This window comes from Mchenga conophoros, linkage group LG9 (genome assembly GCF_057382185.1).
Source record: "Mchenga conophoros isolate Kocher_MC1m ecotype Shallow Benthic linkage group LG9, M_conophoros_male_GT1.1, whole genome shotgun sequence".
In the NCBI taxonomy this organism is placed as follows: domain Eukaryota; kingdom Metazoa; phylum Chordata; class Actinopteri; order Cichliformes; family Cichlidae; genus Mchenga; species Mchenga conophoros.
In genome coordinates this window covers 32,749,102-32,764,244 of record NC_140534.1, presented here as the reverse complement: position 1 = coordinate 32,764,244, position 15,143 = coordinate 32,749,102, and the positions used below count along the sequence as shown (strand labels likewise).

The window sequence follows — 15,143 nt, the reverse complement described above, 5'->3', positions numbered from 1 at the left end:
AAACAGTTCTGTTGACCCTGCAGGTGAAGTACAAAGAGGACGGGCAGAAGGAGCTGTCGTCCACTTTGTTCTCCAGCCTTCCTCAAACCCTGCAGACTGAGCTGGCCAAAGACGTGACGGAGCTGCAGAGTCAGGTGACAAACACTCATCCAGCCACTGCTGTGCCTCAACACAGAGGCTTTTATTCAGCAGGAAACTTTTCAAGTCCGAGTCTGAAACTTTCCCAATCGGCCTTTTCTTTAATCTGATCTGTGTGAACACTCATTCTGAAGTTCCTCTGAATCAAACACTGTGGTGTTTGAAGCTGCTGCAAAAGCACAAAAAGTTTGGGAAACTATTTCAATGATATTTTACTTAACATGAAATCTTTCTCACTGGATAACAGATGAGTTCAAAGTCTAAGTGAACGTTAAGATGATACAGTCCATATTTTCCTGCAGTGCTTGTTGATGATGTGACTGAATAGAAGTGCACGTCCAGTTGTTCCTGGTGACCTTTAAGGTTTCCTCCTGTGCACGAGTTCATGCTGTGCCTGTCGAGCTGTCACAAAGTGTTTCTGCTGCAGCTTCTATTATCTGAGGAGGAGGAAGGTTTTCCAAAAATACGACATTAGTCAGGCTGACTCAGCTAGACTTCTTCTAATCACTGCTCGAAGTTAAGAAAACTTTCGCTGTGCTGAAAATAAGTGAAGACAGAAATGTCTGAACTTAAAGTGGAGTTATGAAATTGAGGATGGGGGCAACGCTGAGCCCCGAGAAAGCAAAGTGTTTTATTGCACATTAACAGAGATGTGTTTGTTTGGTTTGTGGTGCAGGTGAAATACAAGGAGGGCTGTAAGAAGGAAATGTCCTCCTCACTCTTCCACCTCATGCCTGAAACACCAGAGATGCAGTTTGCCAAGCAGATGTCGGAGATCCAGAGCGTGGTGCGGCTCTGTTCTCTCTCATCACACACTGATATCTTCCATTCTCCTGTGCATTTCAATGTTCTCTTATTTCTGTTCATTGATTTGTGTTTATTCCTCTTTGAAGGCAAAGTACAAACAGGACAAAGAGGATCTGCCCAACACTTTGTACTCGCTCCTGCCCGAAACTCTGGAGACTCAGTTTGTTAAAGAGATGGCTGAGACGCACAGCGAGGTGGGAGCTCCGAGCTTACTGACCTGCAGCACTCATCATGACTTTAAAGATTTTTCTCCTTGGAGTGAATCCTCTTGAATGTCTGAAATATCAGGGTGAGATAAGGATGAGATTTGCACACCTTGCTGAGACTGACTGAAGTCTAAAAGCAGGAGACCAAAGCTGACGAGTTGAACTAAATCTTTATTTGGGCTCAAGCCATCAAACTGCAGGAGTACAAAGAGACAAAGACCGAAGAGAAGACAGGACTATTTATACACAAAGAGTAATCAGGGAAGTTAAAAAATGAGACAAGTGAGACACAGATGGTTACAATCAGACTAAAAAAGGAAATACCAACAGCAGATCTTTTTCTAATGGCTGTATTTATTAAGTCATTGTAGAAATTTATGGCACAACGGATTGAAAATAGGGCAAAAAAAGTTTTTTAAGCATGTACGAAAAACATATCAAAGACTAGTATAATATGTGTGCAATCAGAGTCCGAGCTGAGGCAGGCCTGCAGCGTGTTGGACAGCTCAGCCATAAGTCTCAGTTTAAACCCATTAAACTTTTGTATTTATCAGGTAATAACGATCATCAGCATCCAGTAGAAGTAAACTAGAAAACAGTAAATGAAGTCCAACAGAATTCAATCACCTCTTTCCGTTTTCCCACATTCATGTCATGTCTTAGCTACACAAGGTCAAACAGTTCATCCTATTGGATGCAGCTGGTGATGTCACAGTAGTTGCTACGTCACCTCCCAGTCGCCTGCAGAGCTGATAACGCTGCTCAGTGAAGGATGAGATATTTCCAGTCATGAGTAGCTGGGAAACAGTTTGAGGCAGGATGAAGTTGTGAGAGTGTGATTCTGTGGGGATTTAAAGTGTGTGTTTGTTTGACAGGTGAAGTACAAGCAGGCAGGTAAGCAGCACGCAGCGTCGTCTCTTTACTCCAAACTGCCCGAAACTCTGGAGACCAAACGCATCAAAGAAGTGACTGAACTGCAGAGTGAAGTGAGTGAATCCTGCTGTGTGTGGTACCATCGCTCTACCTCAGTCTGCTTTTCCATTATTTCACACTTTTCAAGTTTAGGTTGGAGAAAGCGTTACTTCTAAGTGTTGCAGAGGTAGTTTGGGTGAAAAACACTTATTCGTTTTATTGCACTGTAAGATTACATCAAGTGCAGTTCCATATATAGCACAAAACAACAGGCAGCAACCCAAAGTGTGTTCCAGTTAGGGGAGAATATATCACCAGTCCAAGTATAGGAAATTATAAGCACAAAATAAAAAAGCCACATACACATGATTCATGTCCACAGACCAACTGAGGCCTTTACATGCTCTTCGTGTAGCTGCGTGCGATCTCATCAGGTACTCCAGGTTCCTCACATAGACAAAGACGTGTCGAGGTTAGTTGGTGATTCTGTCTCTCTGTGTATCCCATCCTGTGACACCTGGGATACTCCAGGATAGATGGGTGGAAGTGAAGCTAAGGAAAAAACACTGAATAAATATGGTTGGAATATCGTAAATAAGAAAATTATTACGTTAAACAAATCTACAAGTAAAAAACATACACTTGATACAAACCGTGAGGCACCTCAGGCTTGACTGGAAGCAGGAACTGATTTAAAGTTGTCAGCTGTTTGACTTTATGTGGGATGACAGATTAATCCAGAGCCAGGAGGCAAGAACAGAGGAGACCTGTCACCCTCAGTTTTTAGGTTAGAGGGGGGGCACTGAGGGAAACTGCTGAGGATGACTCCAGTGAACTGGCAGCAAAATGTGGAGTTACTCGATCTGCAACATACAGCTGAGCTGATCCAAAAAATAAAATGTAAATAAATCCTGATTCCACAGCTAACCAGTGCAGCTGAGCTAAAACTGAAGTGATGTGTCGTCTTTTCTCTGGACCGATTAAAAGCCAAGTAGCTGCCTTTTGAACCAAAGAGTCGGACAAACCAAATGTACTCCAGGCTGGAAGTCACAGCAGCATCAACTACAGTTTGCTTAAGATATAAAAGCTGTTTTAATTTATCAGTCTGGTAAAAGCTGCCCTCCGTACGCAAGAACTGTAAGGTTTTCATTTATCGTTCAAACTGGATATCTGTTGTACAGTGTCCTTGGGTGCTTTGAAAGGCGCTATTTAAATAAAATGTATTATTATTATTATTATTATTATTATTATTATTATTATTATTATTATTATTATTATTATTATTATTCACACTTAGCAGAGCTAATGTTGTTTGAGCTCAGGCTCCAAAACTGCCATTTCCACTATAATTTAATACAAATACGTTGGGTTTTCACCCAAATGTAGAAGGTCACATGTGACAAGTAGATAAAACTGAGTGTCGTCAGCATAATGGTGAACATGGTGTTTTTGGTTGATGTGTATAGAAGAAAGAACCTAAAACATTTATAATAGTCTCTGAGAGATGAACTGAAACTGAAAACCAGCTTTGTGAAAGAAATCATGGATCGAGATGTATCTCTTATGTCATCTCTGTTATTATCTGTTTCCAGTAAGCAGCAGAGTAAAATGCAGCTGAACTGATGCTTAAAGACTTTTCAGAGGAATTTTAAAAGCAGCACAGAAACAGCTGTGAAGTGATCTGTTTGTGCCAGTTGTAAAACAGGAAAGTTGGCAGGTAACCCAGCGAGCCCCTTTTTAAATGCAAATCAAGATGATGCTTTTTCTTTCCAATCATTTCTGGCACAGCTGTAAACAGCTGTTATCTGCTGGGAGCCAGTGAGGAGTTCAGCTGTTGCCTGAGATGAAGATTTCTTGCAGTGTTTTGTTGTTTGTTTATATTACATCTGCTGAGGACGTCGTTCTGTCTGTGAACACGAAACCTTCTGAACTCCTGGAAACTTTGTCTGGGTCATGTTAACAATCCATTAACATTTGCCTTAAATCCACCAACGTCTTCAAGGTCAGCTGAAGGATTTATTGGTAGAAAACTGAGGAGCAAAAGGCTGTGCTGTATGTGCCAACATACAGAAAGCACTGTTTTAAAATATCATGTCACATTTGACCTCTGACCTCTCCCTCAAGCTCGATAGATTTATCTGAAGGTCAAATTGATATTAATGCTATTTTAAACTATATTTCTTGCTGCCTTTGCTTTGGCTGAAGCTCAGCAGGTAGAGCACGTGGTCTACTAATAGGAAGGTCGGTGAGTCGATCCTTGACTGCATCCTTGGGCAAGATATTAACCCCAAGTTGCTCCGATGCATCCATCCGATTATGAATGTGTGTGAATGTTTGATAGAAAGCAGTTAAGCAAAGGAAACAAAGTGTTTATATGAATGAGGCATGTTGTATAAAGTGCTCTGGGTTCTCCATACTTGTTATCAATATTAGCCATCACTCACACCTACATAATGTTTGTGTAATCAAAGTAAACTTTTGTTTTGTTGCCTTAATCTTATTTTTACTGCTTTACAAGTTACATTTAAAGAGAATAAAGAAAATATATTTGTATGAATATATAAAAAGTACAAAACTCCTCCCTTAAAAGTAAATCCTGCGCAGACTGAGCTGCCTGCGATTGCTCACCTCAGCGTGTCTCTTGTTTACTTGAATTCTTTGTCTCCAACAGAAAAAGTACAAAGATGAAGGGAGGAAGGAGATGATGTCGCCTCTGTACGCTCAGCTGCCTGAAACCACAGAGACCCACTTTGCCCGGGAGATGAGTGAAATACTGAGCGAGGTACAGTTCTGCTGCTATGATGCATTAAGGATTACAAAGAACAGAAAGTGTAGTAAGTAAGGCCACAGCATTAAAAGCAGCTGCCTGATCTTGCCCCACAAAAGCTTTCACTGTTCAGGGCTTGGATGTGGGACCTCCAGTGTTTTGACTTCACCTGTTCTTAAGGTGCTTGGAGGAAAACACGGGAAGGTGGCATTACATTTTCCCGTTACTGTTCCCGCCGATGTTGGATTGGATTTGTATCTGCAGGATTTAGAGGCCAGGTTTACACTTTGCGCTTGTCACATTCACGTCAAAGTAACATCTGCATGAATGCCAGGGAGTCCTGCTTTTTAAGACCAGGAAAGTCACACTGATACCAGCTGTTTGCTGTGATTTCTGTTTGCAATAACGCAACTGCTGGTTGAGCAACTCCGACATTTCAAGGCTGAAGAGCCGTAAGATCTCTGAGACTGTCTGTATGCAACATGTCATATACAGAATATGTAATAAAGGACTGAAGGATTGTGTCTGAGTCCAGCTGTGAGCGTTAGCTGGAAGAGAAGAGACAGTGATCCTTATATCATTTCCATCTCTGTGAAACTGCTGCCTCCAATTACTGAGCTCATCTCACAGAAGGATGAAAACAGTTCAGATAAGTTTTGTAGTGGATCCTGTAGGAAATCCCTCTGATTCCGCTCATCTGCACGTTTGCTTTGTCTTGGTTGGTGTAATATCTGCTGAGAGACAGGAGACCAGCGTCTGATGCCACGTCTTTGTCTTCATTTCTAGAACAAATATAAGGAAAGTGGGAAGAAGAGCCAGAGTGTCAGTGTGTATTCACAGCTGCCACAGACCAACGAAATGCAGTTTGCCAAAGCTGTATCTGAAATACAGAGTGAGGTACGGGAACATCGTGTGTTTAAGATCTGTTTAAAGGTCAAACCTCAGTCACAGCGTTTACATTCGATGCCTTTATTTATTATTTTCCTCTCTTTGTTTTGCAGAGCAAATATAAAGAAGCAGGGAAGAAGGAAGCGTCCAGCTCTCTGTACTCGAAGCTGCCCGAGACTCTGGAGACTCAGCACGCCAAAGAGGTGGCACAGCTGCAGAGTCAGGTACTCACATCACAGACAAGAGAGAAAACACAAGCAAATGTTCCTCTGCAGTTTGAATTCTGCCTGTTGTTTGGTGTCTTTGTAGGTGAAGTATAAACAGGACGGTAAGAAGGAGGTGAGCAGCTCTCTGTATCATCAGCTACCTGCAACCACAGAGACACAGCTGGCCAAAGAGCTGAGAGACATCTGCAGTGAGGTGAGAAACACAGAGACACAGTCTGAATGTGAAAGTGTCCCTGCTGTGTGTCAGCTGTTTAAAGTCAGTGTGTGTGTGTGTGCAGGTGAAGTACAAAGAGGAGGGTAAGAAGGAGATCAGTAAGAACTTGTACTCGCTGCTCCCAGAGACGGCAGAGACACAGTTCGCCAAACAGATGTCAGAAATACAGAGTGAGGTGAGGACCCTGAACGCACCACAGGTGTATAGTTTCATCAGATCTCAGAGGATCTGTGTCTGTAAGAAATCTACAGTTTGCAGCACTAATTCTATTATTGGTATTATAGTAAAAAAAACCTGTTTTTAAGTTTTTCGTGTAGGATTAAAAACATTTTTCATTCTTTTGTTTGAAGGCAAACTACAAGAAGGACAAAGAGGATCTGCCCAACACTTTGTACTCGCTGCTGCCTGAAACTCTGCAGACTCAGTTTGTTAAAGAGATGGCTGAGACGCACAGCGAGGTGGGAACTGTTTTAGTGATCATCACTGTCCTGCCATTTTTGGACAAAGCGTTGTTACAGACAATATTTGGGTTTGAAGCCTGCAGGGTGTGTCCGACTATCAAGTACTGAAGTAGCACTGCATTGTGCAGAGACCTTATAAAGCAGGGAGACAACACTCGAAAATCCCAGAATAAACAGCCTTGAGAGAATTCTGAAACTTCAAACACTTGGAGTAAGAATAAAGTCCAAATTCAGATATTCTCAAATAATTCAAAATTCCCAAAACAATGAAAATTCCCAAACGCATAAATACTGAATGGACTGCGTTTATTGTTTTCTACGTGAAGCTGGTCTTTTCTCTATTTTAGGCCATCTAAGCATTGATGAAATGAGGCTGCTTTTGTCAGCTCTGACAACACGGAGCTCCTGTTTTTCCAGCTCTGTCATCCGTGCATCCTGGCACTTTGGATCAGTTCTGCATTTCCAGTCTGTCACAGCTCACATGTCACTCAGTTGTTGTCAATGAACTTCTATATACAGGTGTTATCCAAAAAGTAGCTCATAAGTCTTGATAAATATGTCCGTGTCCGAGAGTTTGGAGTGATGTCACATCTACGTTTAGATGCTTCCAGCACTCTGCTGTGTTTCTAAGGTCATATCAACACGTCCTGTTCTGGATTTATTAAGTCAAACTGGAAATTTAGGACACGAAACATTAACAACAGAAGACCAATAAACATTTTTAGCGTGTTGGAAAACACATCAGAGACTGATACGGTCCTTCAATGGCAGCAGTGAGAGTGGGCGCTGCTGTGGACGCAGTCCTGCAGCGTGTTGGACGGCTCAGATACTCTGACCTTAAACCTGTTAAACAGCTTTACATTAATAAGCTCCAGCCGCAGCACACGGGTGCAAATAAACTTACAACAGTAAATAAACTCCAACAGAATTCAATCAGCTCTGTCCGATTCCCCACATTCATGTCATGTCTTAGCTACACAGGGTCAAACAGGACACGAAGCTGAAATCCTATTGGATAGATGCAGCTGGTGATGTCACAGAGTGGTTACTAAATTAACTACCAGTCGCCTGCAGAGCTGATAACACTGCTCAGTGAAGGATGAGATATTTCCAGTCATGAGTTGCTGGGAAACAGTTTGAGGCAGGATGAAGTTGTGAGAGTGTGATTCTGTGGGGATTTAAAGTGTGTGTTTGTTTGACAGGTGAAGTACAAGCAGGCAGGTAAGCAGCACGCAGCGTCGTCTCTTTACTCCAAACTGCCCGAAACTCTGGAGACCAAACGCGTCAAAGAAGTGACTGAACTGCAGAGTGAAGTGAGTGAATCCTGCTGTGTGTTTCCTGCTCCTCACGCTTCATTTGGCTTTTATTTATTCAGGGTTGGAGATGTGAGACTGTGTGATTACACACAGAACAGTGCATGTACAGTGTTTAACACTAAGCAGCAGGAGCTGACCTACAGCGCCTCCAGTTGATTAGATACCATCAAGTACAGGAATCTAAACACAACGAACCAGAGTCACGTAAACACACAGCAGGTAGAACAGTTACACAGATGTTAAAAACAGAATTAAAATGAAAACTCCGAATGAAGAAGAGAACAATTAGCTGCACAGTGGTGCAACGCCTCTGCACAAAGTATCTGTGGTTTAAATCCACCAGGCGTCTGGACCTGTCTGTGTGGCTTCTCTCCACACAGGCGACACCTCATCCAACACTTCTTTCACACAAAGCTGGTTGCAGTTTCAGTTTAGTGAATCAAGTCCCGCATGGAGGCGAATCACCACTGTCCAAAGTGTTTCTGTTATTACTGTGAAGTGTTGGCTTTATGTTAGTACAGCGAGCTAAAGAAGCTCAGCAGGTGAGCCGACGAGCTTCTTTTAAATGCAGGTCAAGATAGTGTTTTTTTTTTCTTTCCAATGATTTCTGGAACAGCTGTAAACAGCTGTCATCTGCTGGGACTCAGTGGAGTTTATTCTTGTTCGCAGAGATGAAAAGTTTTTGTTTCTTTTTCTTTACTTGAATTCTTTGTTTCCAACAGAAAAAGTACAAAGATGAAGGGAGGAAGGAGATGATGTCGCCTCTGTACGCTCAGCTGCCTGAAACCACAGAGACCCACTTTGCCCGGGAGATGAGTGAAATACTGAGCGAGGTACAGTTCTGCTGCAGATCTTTCATCTTCTATACAAGACTTCTTAATGTGATGTTTAGACTTTTTTGTTTCTACAAAATCCATTAACCATTAGAAAGAATAGAGAGCATGTACCAGTGAGCAACAGCATTAAACCACATGCCTGATATTGTGTAGATCCCCAGATAGGTGTTCAGGACTCCGAGGACCTCTGGGGGTGTCCTGTGGGGGCTTGATGTTTTGAGTAGAGGTCTCTGGCATAACTGCACCTACTTCCAAGGTGCTTGGAGAAAATTACAGGGGCGTTGGCAGTTTGGGTTCTTGCGGGGCCTGTGAGCAACTCCAAACATTTCAAAGCTGAAGAGCCGTAAGATCTCTGAGACTGTCTGTATGCAACATGTCATATACAGAATATGTAATAAAGGACTGAAGGATTGTGTCTGAGTCCAGCTGTGAGCGTTAGCTGGAAGTGAAGAGAAGAGAAAGTGATCCTTATATCATTTCCATCTCTGTGAAACTGCTGCCTCCAATTACTGAGCTCATCTCACAGAAGGATGAAAACAGTTCAGATAAGTTTTGTAGTGGATCCTGTAGGAAATCCCTCTGATTCCGCTCATCTGCACGTTTGCTTTGTCTTGGTTGGTGTAATATCTGCTGAGAGACAGGAGACCAGCGTCTGATGCCACGTCTTTGTCTTCATTTCTAGAACAAATATAAGGAAAGTGGGAAGAAGAGCCAGAGTGTCAGTGTGTATTCACAGCTGCCACAGACCAACGAAATGCAGTTTGCCAAAGCTGTATCTGAAATACAGAGTGAGGTACGGGAACATCGTGTGTTTAAGATCTGTTTAAAGGTCAAACCTCAGTCACAGCGTTTACATTCGATGCCTTTATTTATTATTTTCCTCTCTTTGTTTTTCAGAGCAAATATAAAGAAGCAGGGAAGAAGGAAGTGTCCAGCTCTCTGTACTCGAAGCTGCCCGAGACTCTGGAGACTCAGCACGCCAAAGAGGTGGCACAGCTGCAGAGTCAGGTACTCACATCACAGACAAGAGAGAAAACACAAGCAAATGTTCCTCTGCAGTTTGAATTCTGCCTGTTGTTTGGTGTCTTTGTAGGTGAAGTATAAACAGGACGGTAAGAAGGAGGTGAGCAGCTCTCTGTATCATCAGCTATCTGCAACCACAGAGACACAGCTGGCCAAAGAGCTGAGAGACATCTGCAGTGAGGTGAGAAACACAGAGACACAGTCTGAATGTGAAAGTGTCCCTGCTGTGTGTCAGCTGTTTAAAGTCAGTGTGTGTGTGTGTGTGCAGGTGAAGTACAAAGAGGAGGGTAAGAAGGAGATCAGTAAGAACTTGTACTCGCTGCTCCCAGAGACGGCAGAGACACAGTTCGCCAAACAGATGTCAGAAATACAGAGTGAGGTGAGGACCCTGAACGCACCACACAGGTGTATAGTTTCATCAGATCTCAGAGGATCTGTGTCTGTAAGAAATCTACAGTTTGCAGCACTAATTCTATTATTGGTATTATAGTAAAAAAAACTGTTTTTAAGTTTTTCGTGTAGGATTAAAGCATTTTTCATTCTTTTGTTTGAAGGCAAACTACAAGAAGGACAAAGAGGATCTGCCCAACACTTTGTACTCGCTGCTGCCTGAAACTCTGCAGACTCAGTTTGTTAAAGAGATGGCTGAGACGCACAGCGAGGTGGGAACTGTTTTAGTGTTGTTCCAGGCAATATTTGGGTTTTAAACAAACAGTCAAAGTAACATTAGGTAAAGAAAATTGTGGTACAGGTATAAATTCCAGGTTAAAAATTCCTGCGGTGCAGCATGGTGGTGGAGTGGTTAGCACCACCCAGAGAGTTCCTGCAGAGTTTGAATATTCTCCCACAGAAGGATAAAGAGGCGTGGCCGTATCTGAGACATTATCAGCCTGCAGGGAGCGTACGAATGTCAATGCAAAGTCCTTAGAGTCTAAAATATGTGTGTGCCTGTCTCAGACACTCCATCAGGCTAACACAGGGCAGATAAACTGGCTGCTGTTGTCTATTCTGGTCTTGTTATCAGTGTTATCACATTCAGAGCTCCTGGGTGCCTTTCTGCCCTCCTCCTTCTTTGCTGCAACATATTCAGACTGATTTTATTCTCTTTGAAGAACACAAGAAACATCCAGTTCTTCCTGTTTACCTGGTGTTAGTCCAGATCCAGTGCATACAGACAAAATAAGCACAATATTAGTCTGAAAAGGTGATACTAAAAGCTTTTTGCAACAGCACATCTTCTCCCATAATGCTGTCCGAGACAGAATGTAAAAACTGTGATAATGAACGTAACATTTTCCTGCAGGTTAAATACAAAGAAGCAGGGAAGAAAGAGGCCAGCAGCTCTCTGTATCACCAGCTCCCTGAGACTCTGGAGACGCAGCACGTTAAAGAGGTTACTGAGCTGCAGAGCGAGGTACACACATCCATTATTCACATTCACTTATCCACTTTTCATGAAGTGGAATATTAGAGCACCAAAACATTAGAGAGCTATTCCCTTCTTTCCATGTAAAATCTAATATTTAGTTTGAGTTTGTCAGAGCTGGCCGGTGTGACCATCGTCTCTGTTTGCTGGCAGCTGTAAAGATGTGTTTAAGGACGACTGCGTGAACGTTTTTTCCTGTAAAGTCAGGTCTATGAGAACGTTGTGTCTTCGCTGCTGTCTTGCATTTTTTAAGCCGAGACACTGAGTGCAGCGTTACTCCTCAAATATTTAATAAATGAGTCATATTTTGCACTTTGAAGACGCTCAGCTGAATGTCTGGGATATTTCCAATGCTGTTTGTAACAGTGAGACCGTGTCTGCATGATGTCACTGAGGAACAGAAGTCTTTGTAAAGAAACTCAGATATTCAGCAGAAAAACAACAAGTTAGAACTGAGAGTCTGTAAACAGCAGAGTTTATGATTAATTCTCTGGTTTGGAGGTTAGATCTCTGTAATCACTGCTGAATTTGTTTTCATTTCATAGTATAGCAAGTAAGTTCAGTCAGACGCTCAGCCAAAGCCCATCTTCAAACTTTTAGAGTGAATCTTTGAACTGCTGTGGTGCAGTCCTGCAGGACAGTGACTGATGAAGGGGAATAACAAGAGGAAGGTGTCATTGCAGCCAGAGCAGAGTTTGTACTCAGGAAGTCAAACAGAGGGAGGAGATTCTTCCAGAAGATATTCCCCTTTTTCCGGGGTTGTTAAGATAGAAGTGGAGAACATACTGGGATGAGATCATGGACTGTATATAAAAGATGGACATACAGTGGGGCAAAAAAGTATTTAGTCAGCCACCGATTGTGCAAGTTCCCCCACCTAAAATGATGACAGAGGTCAGTAATTTGCACCAGAGGTACACTTCAACTGTGAGAGACAGAATGTGAAAAAAAAAATCCATGAATCCACATGGTAGGATTTGTAAAGAATTTATTGGTAAATCAGGGTGGAAAATAAGTATTTGGTCAATAACAAAAATACAACTCAATACTTTGTAACATAACCTTTGTTGGCAATAACAGAGGTCAAACGTTTACTATAGGTCTTTACCAGGTTTGCACACACAGTAGCTGGTATTTTGGCCCATTCCTCCATGCAGATCTTCTCGAGAGCAGTGATGTTTTGGGGCTGTCGCCGAGCAACACGGACTTTCAACTCCCGCCACAGATTTTCTATGGGGTTGAGGTCTGGAGACTGGCTAGGCCACTCCAGGACTTTCAAATGCTTCTTATGGAGCCACTCCTTTGTTGCCCGGGCGGTGTGTTTTGGATCATTGTCATGTTGGAAGACCCAGCCTCGTTTCATCTTCAAAGTTCTCACTGATGGAAGGAGGTTTTGGCTCAAAATCTCACGATACATGGCCCCATTCATTCTGTCCTTAACACGGATCAGTCGTCCTGTCCCCTTGGCAGAAAAACAGCCCCATAGCATGATGTTTCCACCCCCATGCTTCACAGTAGGTATGGTGTTCTTGGGATGCAACTCAGTATTCTTCGTCCTCCAAACATGACGAGCCACTATGATGTCACCCAGTGACTGAAGCCTCAGCATTAGTGTTTTGGCTCCCACAGTGTTATTTTTTGGTTAACAAAAGTGCTTATATCTAAATAGCAGGATGGGCTGCTAAGTAATTAACTGACACTACAAAGTTAGCAAGCTAGCCGTACAGGTGCATTGCACAGATAGAGATACCTGCTAGTTACTGCTAACATCCAAATAAACTGAACCACATCCATATTATTTATCAGATAATTGCATGAAAAAGCCCCAAAAGGCTCCAGTTCAGTGATTCCACACAGCCGAGGTGAGGGCTCATAGACAGCTTGCAGCTACGCATCTGTCAGCCAGAGCATCCTGTAAAACGACATAACTTTCAGTACTCATAAAGTTTAAACAAGTGAGTTAAAAACCCTCAACAGCTGCGTCTGTTTCTGCTGTAAAATGAACATTTCTTATGACTGACTCGTTTATAGAGCCAGCTTCAATTAATAATAATAATAATAATAATAGATTGCATTTATTTAGCGCTTTTCGAGACCCTCAAAGCACTTTACAATTCCACTGTTCATTCACTCTCACATTCACACACTGGTGGAGGCAGCTACAGTCGTAGCCACAGCTGCTCTGGGGCAGACTGACAGAAGCGAGGCTGCCATACCGCGCCATCGGCCCCTCTGGCCATCACCAGTAGGTCGTAGGTGAAGTGTCTTGCCCAAGGACACAACGAACAAGATAGACAGAGCTGAGGATCAAACCGGCAACCTTCCGGTTACAAGATGAGCTGGTCACTAGAGGAACTGCAGGTTTTTGGCAAAGGTGACTTCATGTTATGTTGTTGTCTTTCTGTTATTGGAGTTTTCTGTCTATTTGTCACTAGTTTGAAACATTCTTTATAGTAGTTTCTATAATTTAATTGAAGTTTTTTTAATCAGCAACAAGTCACAACAACGTTGGCCTCGGGGCACTTTATTCTGAAAGGTAAAGATCCGACAGTATTGTGGAGAGAACCCCAGCAATCAAGTGACCCCTTGTGAGCAGGCACATTGTGATTGTGGGAGAGAAAAAGTCCCTTTGAAGGGAAAGATCCTGTGAGTGACGAGAAAGAGAAAAGAAGAGCAACAGGTGGATACTTACCTACATGTACTTTCTGCAGTGAATAGAGCTGCATGGGCATAACCAATAAAGGACTTTAATCTTTATCTTATTGCACACATTGTAATATTATCATTATGAATCACTCAGTATGCCCCCCTCTGGTGCTGCACTTTATTTGTTTTATTTAGATTCTGAATAATGCACAGCTGCTTCTTTTGTTTCCAACAAATGAACAGGTTGCATTTTATTTTAGTCGAGTTCAGTTTCCTGAGTCACGCTGTAACGTTTAGAGCTGTGCAGCAATAAAGCTGTCATCCTTAAATTAAAGGGCCTTTGTTTTATTATCTCTGGATCATAAAGCTGTGTTTGTGATGCAGGCAGGATCCAACATCAGCAGCTCTGTAGGACCTGACGTGAAACAGTTTTTACAAACAGCGCAGAGGTCAGTTCTGTGTAAATGAAGCATTTCCATAAAACTGAGACACCAGCTGCTGCTGCTGTTACTCATCTGTTCAATCTGAGACCAGCGAGCATGTCACAGAAAACTGACATTGAACAATAAAAAGAAACTAGAAAGCGAAAATTTCAGAACAAATTTTAAGTGTGCCTATGCCGCTGCCAATGAGTGTAGTTTGCCTTTAATGTGGTGCAATTAGTGCAGGTTGCCATTTATAACACTAGGGGGAGGGAAATTGAATACAGCTGATTTTCAAGTTAAGGAAAAGTAAGCTGTATTGTGATCTCTGCTATATGCAGTGCAGCATACAGAGATGAGAGAAAGATGCTCCAGTTGCACCATTACAAAAGAAGTTAATAGATATAAAAGAAATAAAAGAAATTATGTTTAAGTCTGAGGTGTTCAAGAGAAGTTACAATTTAGATTTTACAGTTTTGAGTCGTTTAAAGTGAACAGTTTAACAGATTGTAAGCCAAAGTAAGTTTTCTTGGTAGAAAAAAAAAAAGTCCATTAAGCGGTATTCAATTTGTATTTCAAAGGTATTTTAATGTGAAAAGGGAAAATACCACATGCAAATTTTGAAATTTTCCCTTGTGGGACTAATAAAGGTATCTTATCTCATTCAAATTATATTTTGTACAAATACCATTTACAATAATGTATTCCATTTAAACATGATATTTAGATTGTGGTAAACAGCAAAGCAACATAAAATAAGGAAAAAGGAAACCATTCAAGTAACTTTATATTATGAACCGAAGAGTAAGGCAAAAGAATAAATGAAAAGCATACAAGCATTAATGTATATAGAT

At 42.0% G+C, this 15,143-nt stretch overlaps 2 protein-coding genes across 5 annotated transcripts in view; one reads left to right on the top strand and one right to left on the bottom strand.

Moving 5' to 3' along the window:
* Positions 1–15,143, top strand: part of LOC146567673 (uncharacterized) — a 75,776-nt gene that overhangs the window by 26,576 nt on the left and 34,057 nt on the right. For all 4 annotated transcript variants that reach the window (XM_085287573.1, XM_085287572.1, XM_085287571.1 and 1 more), the window contains 18 exons: positions 24–134; positions 815–925; positions 1,032–1,139; positions 2,027–2,137; positions 4,735–4,845; positions 5,617–5,727; positions 5,832–5,942; positions 6,028–6,138; positions 6,224–6,334; positions 6,510–6,617; positions 7,823–7,933; positions 8,659–8,769; positions 9,455–9,565; positions 9,670–9,780; positions 9,866–9,976; positions 10,064–10,174; positions 10,350–10,457; positions 11,099–11,209. In XM_085287573.1, the coding sequence (XP_085143699.1) occupies positions 24–134; positions 815–925; positions 1,032–1,139; positions 2,027–2,137; positions 4,735–4,845; positions 5,617–5,727; positions 5,832–5,942; positions 6,028–6,138; positions 6,224–6,334; positions 6,510–6,617; positions 7,823–7,933; positions 8,659–8,769; positions 9,455–9,565; positions 9,670–9,780; positions 9,866–9,976; positions 10,064–10,174; positions 10,350–10,457; positions 11,099–11,209 (1,989 nt within the window). The remainder of the gene's footprint in view (positions 1–23; positions 135–814; positions 926–1,031; positions 1,140–2,026; positions 2,138–4,734; positions 4,846–5,616; positions 5,728–5,831; positions 5,943–6,027; positions 6,139–6,223; positions 6,335–6,509; positions 6,618–7,822; positions 7,934–8,658; positions 8,770–9,454; positions 9,566–9,669; positions 9,781–9,865; positions 9,977–10,063; positions 10,175–10,349; positions 10,458–11,098; positions 11,210–15,143) is intronic.
* LOC146567674 (uncharacterized) overlaps positions 9,281–15,143 on the bottom strand; it is a 31,642-nt gene continuing 25,779 nt past the window's right edge. Inside the window, exon 6 of the mRNA XM_085287653.1 lies at positions 9,281–9,450. Within this exon, the coding sequence (XP_085143779.1) occupies positions 9,288–9,450 (163 nt within the window). The 3' untranslated portion in view covers positions 9,281–9,287. The remainder of the gene's footprint in view (positions 9,451–15,143) is intronic.